The 9420-nt window shown below is 40.8% G+C and overlaps 1 protein-coding gene across 5 annotated transcripts in view; it reads left to right on the top strand.

Moving 5' to 3' along the window:
• PPP2R2C (protein phosphatase 2 regulatory subunit Bgamma) overlaps positions 1-9420 on the top strand; it is a 186423-nt gene that overhangs the window by 172573 nt on the left and 4430 nt on the right. For all 5 annotated transcript variants that reach the window (XM_030946950.1, XM_030946953.1, XM_030946951.1 and 2 more), the window contains one exon: positions 3338-3429. In XM_030946950.1, the coding sequence (XP_030802810.1) occupies positions 3338-3429 (92 nt within the window). The remainder of the gene's footprint in view (positions 1-3337; positions 3430-9420) is intronic.

The raw sequence follows: 9420 nt of genomic DNA on the forward strand, positions 1-9420 counted from the left end.
GTCCCTGGGGAGGAATAGCTGGTCAAGCCAACCTGTTTGTCTTGATTTTGACACCTGCTTTTATTTCCTCATGTAGGCAGCTGTGAAACAAGCTGGTCACTTTTAAATCAGTCTGGCACCCAAGAGGAGGGCCAATTAAAAAGTTTTATTTCTTCATGCTGAGATGGGGAAAAATGAGTACTGATAATTGCAGTCAGAAGGTTATAGAAAAAAAAACAAGACCCACAACAACAAAACCCCTGATATAATATTAAAAAATATAGCAAAATATAACAGTCTTCTTAAATCTTTGGATTGCCTTTCACTTTCAAATATTTATTCTTGTAAAGAATATACAGATGTGTTGCTGGGCATTGCAGTAGACTAAAGGAGAATCTGGAACTAGGGGCCTTGGAAACCAATAGCACAGGATTCCATAGGATTCATGTGATCTAAATGCTCTGAGAACCTTTCATGTTTTTAAACTGCAGAGAATAGAGAATTCTTTCCTAAGAAAAAGGATTAAATTACTCTCTTAAATAATTTGTCTTAGGGATATCTCTCTCTTTCACAAACCTAAGTCTCATATATAAACCTGGCAATTTCTCAGAAGGTTTTTTGGGGTAGATCACTGTAAGGCAACAAATAAACCTAACGTTTTCAGTTATGTATCCACATAATTATGATGACAATACATCATAAAAAGATTAAAAGGTGTTCATTAAAAGATTGATTTTCTCATTTCATCCACTGCGTGGTAGGATATTGCCTAGCTGCAATAGTGAGGGTCACAACAGGAGATTTCACACAGAGTTGTAATAAAGAGCAGAGTCCATAACTGTACTGCTTCATTATTAGCTCCCAGTTTTAATATTAAAAACCTGACACACAAGAATTAATTCCTCATACAGGTTCTTTTTCATTTCAATGCTGTGGCTCAAACAATGCTATTGCATACAGCAGCTGCTGCAGCCCTGCTGAACACATTATCTGCTGACAATGTTTCAACATGATTTTCTCCCATTTGTTTCACACAAAAGAAAAAAGGGCAGGGTATGGTCACTGGAGAGCACTAAGAGAGCAATGCAGTGGAATGGCCAGAGCTTGAGTGTTGCAAGGCAACCCTGCCTAACAGGTTACTCTCCTGATGCTGCCAGGTGAATAACCCCAGCAGAAGCCTTGGGAGCAGCAAGGTGAGCACATTCATAGCTGGAAATAGCTTGATCCACTTTAGGCAGGGTCTGTAGCACAGGGATTTGGACCAATGTGATCAATGTGTCACCTACCAGTGAAATTCCTGGCTGTGTGTATTCAGTCCCAACAAAACAGGTTCCTGTGTTGCTGTGTTGCTGTGTTAGTCCAGAGCTGGATAGAATTGCTGGATAATTCCATGAGGGTCAGATGTTGCAGTGAAGAAAAGGTCCTTGGTAATTAGTGAGGAATCAGTTTGGTTTGCTTTCAAGTACTATTGATATGTGGTAAGAACAAGGTTCTACAGACAAGGCAAATCTGATCTTACCCTCAGTTGGTAGAAGCAGATGAATATGCAAACAGTGAAAATTAAGTGTTCCTTACAATTAGTTTTTCCCAGTCTGAGGGTCTGAATGTGCTCAAATGTGGAACTCAAAAGGTCCACATAAAGAGCAAGGTGGTTGTCCAAGGCAGTAGGGTGAGTCTGACAGTCTTGACAAGGTAAGACATCTGAGAGAGGCATTGCAAAATCCTTTTTGACAAAGCTGATAGAAAGGCACAGCTCCAAGCTGTGGACTTGGACACACTCTGCAAAGGGTGTGTACATGACAGTGGTCGTGACAGATGGCTGCTGGAAATGGTAACAAGGGAAAGACCTGGAAATGACAGTCAGGGAGGCAAATGTCATCGACTTCCTTCTGCCCAACCCAACCTTTCTATTTCTTCCAAGTATTGGGAGCTCACAAACATGACAAAGGAAAGAATTCCAGTTCTGTGACAAATTACACTGCTAACATAAAAAGGTTTTAAGTAAAGAGAAAGGGAAAGGATTTAATTACAGAGAGTGTAGGAGACTGCATCAATAGTAGGTGTTCTGACCTATTGCTCACTGTGATGGTGCATTTAATTGTGGAATGTTCTATCTGCCATTTGCCAATTAATTCTTGTATAAGACATTATCTGTTAATGAACAGTTCAGTGTTCATTTATTAATGAAAATTGATCCATAACTAAAATGTATAATCCTTAATAATCTTACATTACAAATATTCTTTGGATACTGTACAATTTGATTATCAAAAATGGGTAAGTTTAAAGAAAATGTAAGTGAAAGTTCATTGTCCCTCATCTGGTCTTGATAGGAGTTATTTCACTAGAAGAAATGTTTGTGCCCTCAGGCCAGAGGAGGATGCTGGGCATCCATGAGCAGGAACAATTTCACAGGACTTGCAAGAACCTGCAGAGCTAAATTACCCCTGGGCCATTGGATTGGTGTGTTTCTCCAGGAGGTCACCTACACATCTTTGTTTTACAGTGTCTACAACAGCTGGAATAAAATATCAGGAGTGGAAGTGCATTAGTAAATTTGTCTAGGCAGGGATTTTGTACCTTACTATTTCCTTATGGAATGAAACAAATAGTCCAGAAGAAAAATGAATCAAATTAAGCAAAAGATTGAAACAGTTTGCATGAGATCTCTTTATGATAATCCTTGTTCAGCAGAGATGTGTGGCCTAGAGGAGAGAGATTTTCTGCTGGGTACTCTCACTTTTATAGTTAGTGAGAATTTGCAATGTTGCTTTTAAGTCTCAGCCAAACAGGAGAACTCCTTGGGCTAAATTAATGTTCTTATTTGCAGCCTGTGCAACTACAACCTTATGCTATATTTGACTTCTAAAATACGTTACAAAAATAAATGTCATACCATAAAGGTTCTTTTAATAGAGCCAAGTTCTTTCTGCCACAAGTGAGAATCCACTTATCTTGAAATATGGCATTTTTGTTACTATTTAAATTAGATTTTTTGCACATTAATTAGCCCATCTAGGGTATCAGCTGGTGAAATGTCTCTGGGAATTAGGCTAGCACTGAGAAAACCACCCAAGCAGGAAACAAATATGTTGAAGAGGGGTGGTCTGCAGCCTGCTGAGGGAAGCCTGTTTCGTGCCTTCCTGCAACAGTAATTCTGTAGCACCTGGTTAACTGCGCTGTGGAAAAGTACAGTTAGCTTCTTTGGAGATTAAACACAGTCTCTTCTGCACAGCTACCAATCTATGCAGCATATTTTGAAAGTGAGCATGGGAGATAACACAAAAAGTGAAGGCCTGTTTGTGGAGTTTTCTATTTTCTTTGATTTCAAGAATAACAGTTATTTTCTTTAAAACAGGTCCATGATTACCTTAGAAGCAAGTTATGTTCCCTCTATGAAAATGACTGCATCTTTGACAAGTTTGAATGTGCATGGAATGGATCAGACAGGTAATGAATCCATCCTTCTGTCCATCACTGTCCTCATTTGGCAAAACATCTCTCATATGAAGGGGAGCAAACCAAAAGTAGTTGCAGGTGATTGTTTTCCACATGAATGTGCAGAATCACATGCCAGTGTTTAGGAAGATTGAAGATTTGGATGTTTGTGCAGTTGTGTCTCTGCCTTAGAAATGATGTATGCCTTAATGACCTTGGCTTGTGCCTTAGGGGAAAAAGCCCTTCAAATTATGTCCATTTTCACCCAAATCATAAATAGGCTGCAAAAGCTAAAAAGACTGATGCAAACTCACAAAATCCCACCAACACACTAAGGAAACTTATGTGACCCTGTATTTGCACATAAGCTACCTCAGAAATTCAGTTTCCTTACTGGAATGGGTGTGAGGAAGGACCATCACAGGCACCTACTGATTCTCTACAAACTGCTGCCCAATGACACTTCTGATACCTCCCTTCATCAGAGCAGTCCCTTTCCCTATGCTCTGGGGGAGAGGTTCTTTTTATCTTGGACATTGTATCTTGTTGAACATTTTAATGAGAAATAGTAGAGCAAGTCAGAGAGTTCGAGCAAGGATGGAGTGGGCTAATGCTCTAATGCTGGCAAATGGTAGCAGTGCTTTGTGGAGTAGGAATATGGTACAGGAATAGCTGAGCAGCCAAGAGGACTGGGTTAATAAAAATTGATAAAATCCAAGAGTATAATGCAAGGTGAGGGTTTTAGTTAAAAAAAGAGCACAAAGCTTCATCTTAGCAGTTGGAAATTACTCCTGGGGACATTCATATGCTAGGTGACTTTGGAAGGGATTAGCAGTCTGCAAAATGCATGTGAAAGAGCACAGGAGCCAATATTGAGTGACACACAGTGACTCCTGGTTCAGCAGTGTTAGGAGCCAAGAGGCAGAAGTTTGGCACTGAGCCTAGAACTGCTCCTTCAGCTCAGCCTCTCGTTTTGGAAAACAGTGTGTCTCATTGTATTGAAGCAGGCCTACCCACCCTGGAGTGGGCAAGGGCTGTGAAACAGGCAGTCTGAGACATCTGTGAAAGACAAATATGATCCTTGCTTGAATGGGCAAGACTGGGCTATCCAGCAGAGAAAGGAGTAGTGGTGACATTATGTTGGGCTCTTATTCAAAGACCTTTGAACTGCATTTACACATTTCCTGTCCCTCATCTCCAAGGTGGATGAGCTAATCGAGCAGATGGACAGCTGCTCTAAAGAAGAGAGGCCAGGACTTTGGTTTTCATCAGCTTAGAAGAAAAAGAGAAAGAGAAGCCAAGATTTTACTTGCTTGTAGTAAATGTACCAAGGAGATACACACAGGGAGGAAGATAAACTAGCTGAGATAAATGTGAGTGATAATGGCACAACAGCAAGCAGGTGTTGAGAGTCAACACGTAGTTATACCTGGAAATTTGAGGTAGTTCATACCTGTCCAAACAGTGACAAGCTGTCTTCCCATCCTCAGTGGTGGAGATACAAAAAATCCAACTGTTCTGATGGTGGTGCTCAGGAAATTTGTGAAAGCAGTTATATGTAACTTTGGTTAAAATTACAGGTCTGAATTTGAAAGTGCAGAACAAAGTCTCTTCTAGTCTTGTGCTCCACAAATGCAGATCAAGTACACTGGGCAAGGGGCACCGTCTCTTTGGACTACTTCTCTTTGCTCAGTTCCTCTACCTGCCCAATGGAAAGATTCTGTCTTTGCTAAAAAATGAAATTTTACTCTTGTATCATTAATTTAGCAATTAGAAAATACAAATATATTCCATTATCTCTAATGCCTGCATGCTAGAGTGATTTGTTTTTTGACAAGAATTAAGTCAGCATTGAGTATCCCCTGTGATACCAACTGCTGGCCATTTAAAATTACATAGATGGACCACACTGACAAAAATACTTCCCAGATTGCTGTCATTGCAACTTGGGCACCAGCTGTTGTGGCTTTGGTAAGGTCAAAGATTGGGAATGACTTACAGAAAGTCTAGTGGAAGATGCAGGTTTTCGGGCTTTTCTCTGAAAGTCCCAAACCAATGCATGAATGGTTGTTTTAGCTGAGGCTTTTCTCAGTGTGGTCATGGCTTGAGTTTGGCCCTACTAGAAATAGAAAATTTAATGCATTTATTGGAAAACAGACAGTGCTGATTCCTGCCTAAGTCTGGCACAGAACAGCACTGCATTCAAATCATGTAGATATTGAGAAACTTTGAAAAAGATCCAGGACTTTTCAGGTATTTACAAAGCATTTTGCTTATCCTTGATGGGAATTCCTAGTGCATTTTACAGGTTGGGCAGCCACTTCCTCCCAGGCCTGGAGTCTCTCTCCTCTGGGCAGATGAAGTGCTGCTGTCCTCATTAGTGTGGTAAGACCACTTGCTGGATAGCTGCCTGCTATAATGGAATTCTTGTTCAATATCAGGGTTTAAAGTGAGTGTAATATTTTCATTCCTACTTGACAGATCAGAAAGATCAATGCAGGGAGTAATTATTAAGTGGGAACATTAGACTGTGAGGGCTTCATTTATTGTACTGCCCAGACACTGAGGCGTTATTAGTCATGCACAATTACCAAACCCGTCACCAAGCACAATGTGCTGCTCTTGATTGTAAGAAACTCTCAAGTAAAGGCACTGGAAACACTTGACAAAAGAAAAGGGCTCTCTTTAATTTAGTTATTTTTTTTTAGGAGTCAGATGTATCAGAATTTATGCTCATTTTTTGATTCACTCCTCTGAACTCCTTGCTTTATGAATATGACAAGTATTGCTATATGTTACCAGAATATTTTTTTATTGGAGGATCATAATTTAAATAAGACTTAGGTACTGGTACCTCTTAAAAAACAGTTCATTTGAACAGTAAGGTCACTTAATTTGAGTCTCTTTGCATGCATTTTTTAAAAAAGGTCTATTACTAAAGGTAAAAATTCCATATTGACAATTGCACTCCAAAGAGATGCTGCAGTACTTGGATTATTAATCCATCTACATAACACTAATGACTGCATTTCTAAATGTAATGTTTTTATCTTTTGGAGACTTCAAAGCTATAACGACAATTTATAGTGACAGGATTGTTCAGTTAAAAATGAAAATGTGTTTATTATTTAGGTGAAAATACTTTGTATTAAGTTTTGTCATTACTAAGAAGTTAATCTAAGCTGTGATAGAACCTGATGGTGAGGCTGTTCCCAAAAATAATCAACATACGTGAGCTCTGATTAGAACGTGATTGATGCTCAGTTACTCCAATGAGCAGGAACTAATACAATCAGACAGAGCTGATCTCATCTGCTGAAGGGCACATTAATCACTGTGTACTTTGGCAACAGTGGTCAGGGGAGGGAGCCAAGCAGGGGTCTCACACTAATTCATCCAGATGAGCATGTATTATCTGTAGTTGAGTATATTACACAAAAATCATGCTATCTTTATTGTGTATACATCATTACGTGGCTGTGTAGAATACATGAGCTCTACTTATACAGCAATTTAATTTAGCTCTTCCATTCACATCCAAAGTCAAGTCTTCTAATAATGACCTGGAGAATAATGTTTTCTTCCCACTGTCAACAGCTTTCAGTTTTACCTTAAAAAATAAGCACTTTTGTAGCTTTTTGTGAGGTAAAGAAGCCAGAAGAAAAACTCAAACAAAACCTAATTCTTCATGATAGCAAGTGAATACCTTAGTTAACTATTTATTTTTTAAGCTTTCAAATGAATGGGTGTATAGGACCCCTGCCAGGGAGACTTCTACCCACCGTCATGATAAGTGATACGCTGCAAGCAGATGAGTGAAGTCACATACAACTGTTCAGTCAGTCCTTTCCTACTGAACTGTCATTCATCCCCCTGAATATCCATCAGCCTTCACTCTAATCAGGAGTTGGCAGATCCCATTGGATGAGATGTTAAGAGTCTATTCCTGTCTGGCAGCACACTCCATGCCGGAGAACTAGAAGACATAATTTTGTTCTCAAAGCTTGGCATGTCGCATAAGAGCTTGGAAGTACTTGGGGATCCCTTGTTCTTATTCCCAGTCTTATGCCAGCCAGCTGTACCAGGGTGCCACAACCCTGAATCCAAGTCATGCCTCAAGTTTTTCTAGCAGCCTCCTCCCCAGATTTAAATAAATTCCTTCTTTGTAATGGGGAGTTGGTGACTTTACACAGCACAGCGTACAGGAAAATCTCCCAGTATTTCAGAAGTTCATTGCTTGCAACAATGCTTCCTCCTTTCCCTTTGCTAAAATAAATCCCCCTTCTTATTCCTATGAAAAATGTTGTTTAATAATTTTTCTGGAATCAACCCTTTCTTTCATTGGGTCAGCTTGTCATTAAAACCAGATCTGGTGGACTTTACAAGTTAATCTTAGGAGGCTGCAGATGTTCTGTTCTACACTGGTAGACGTGGCAGTGAAATACTGAAAATTTAGGGGCTCAAAATACAATTGGGAGACAGTTTCAGGCTGAAGAAAAGGTCCCTTTTCATGCTGGGTGCCTGAGGGATGTCTTTGCTGATATTTGCAAGTGTGGGGCAGGCTCTGGTGGAAGCTGCTGCCTTACACACCTATGAAGTAGCATGGGCTGTTTGGAATGAGGGGCTTTGGCTTCTTGAACCAGCCTCTCCTGAAAGGGTTTTGTGCAAGCCCTTGTCAGAACACTGCTGTGCAGAGCAGTGTCTGGAAATGCAGAACAGACTCTTCCTACATTGAGCTACAATTTATATTCCATTATTTTAAAAAAAATCTGCTTATCATATAGACTCCATTATTGTACACTGTATTTTCCTGAACAGGAAAAAAATTGCAAGCTTATATCTAGTTTTCACTCTCTTTTATTACTTTAAGCAGCAGGTAAGGTTATAATCCATCTGTTTTGGTGACCTTGAACAAGAATGGACACTTTCTCATTTACATAATGCTGTTTTTTACTGAGCCATTAAACTGCAGAAAAATAGGGCCAGCAGGAAAAGTAGTCATCTACATATGTTAAAAAATAACTGCAGTAAATCCATCTGAAGAAAGCAGACTTTTAAAAATATGCAAGAGTTCAAGAAATTAAAAAGCAAATGGACTGTAAAGGCAATTTTACTGCAAGCAAAACCTTCTAAAATAAGACCCTTAACAAACACCTCTCTCTGCATTTGGTGCACTGGTACCCTGCCAGCATGAAAGCTGCTTCTGACAGTTCCCACTGCCCCCAGGAGGGATGCTCCTCTTTCCCCTGGGAGCCACTGCTCTACAGCCTGGGGCACAGGGCTGCCCCAGCCTTATGAACCTGTTTCAAAATTTTGCCTGGGGGAAAATATACAGATGGACTGCATCACAAATTGTGTGTGTTAGTGCTGAGCTATGAAATAACCTCGACTTTTTCATGTTGCGAATAACCATTACAGCAGGAGCTGTAATGACAAGACATGGTGATTTGGAAGGAATGAAACATTTGATTTACTGCTGTTGATTCAATTTCTGAAATGGGCACTAATCTTGATCAATAGGCTTTCTGCAGCTTCTGGGATACATTTTATCAAGCTGTCACACTGACTCCAGTTTTTTAGCTTGTGAGGTTGTTAACTTGTGCCTTGCTAGGCAGGATTGCACCCAGCCTTTTGTGGGTGCAGAAGGAAAGAGAAACCTCTCTGCAGGCAACCAGGGGCGGGTGCTGCTGCTGGAGAGCAGCAAGGAGCTCCCTGCCAGGGCTAGATGGGGCTGGGTGTGGACAAGAGCCCCTGTGCATCCCCCCAGCAGCGAGCTCCCTGCAGCCCCTCTCCGTGGGATGAAGGCTGTAGGTGAGCTCCTGCCCAGGGCAGAGTGTGCTGGGTCTCTGTGCTGCACTCTCTGGTTTGCAGCAGTTCCCTTTGGCACTCCAGGAGCTGCACAGAGCTCAGTGTGGGATCAGCTGCCATCAGGCTGCAGTATGGCATCAGCAGACCTGGAAGCAGGGTGGAGCTGGGTGATCCCAGTGTGCAAACCCAGCACAC

The sequence above is a fragment of the Camarhynchus parvulus genome, chromosome 4, assembly GCF_901933205.1.
Source record: "Camarhynchus parvulus chromosome 4, STF_HiC, whole genome shotgun sequence".
In the NCBI taxonomy this organism is placed as follows: domain Eukaryota; kingdom Metazoa; phylum Chordata; class Aves; order Passeriformes; family Thraupidae; genus Camarhynchus; species Camarhynchus parvulus.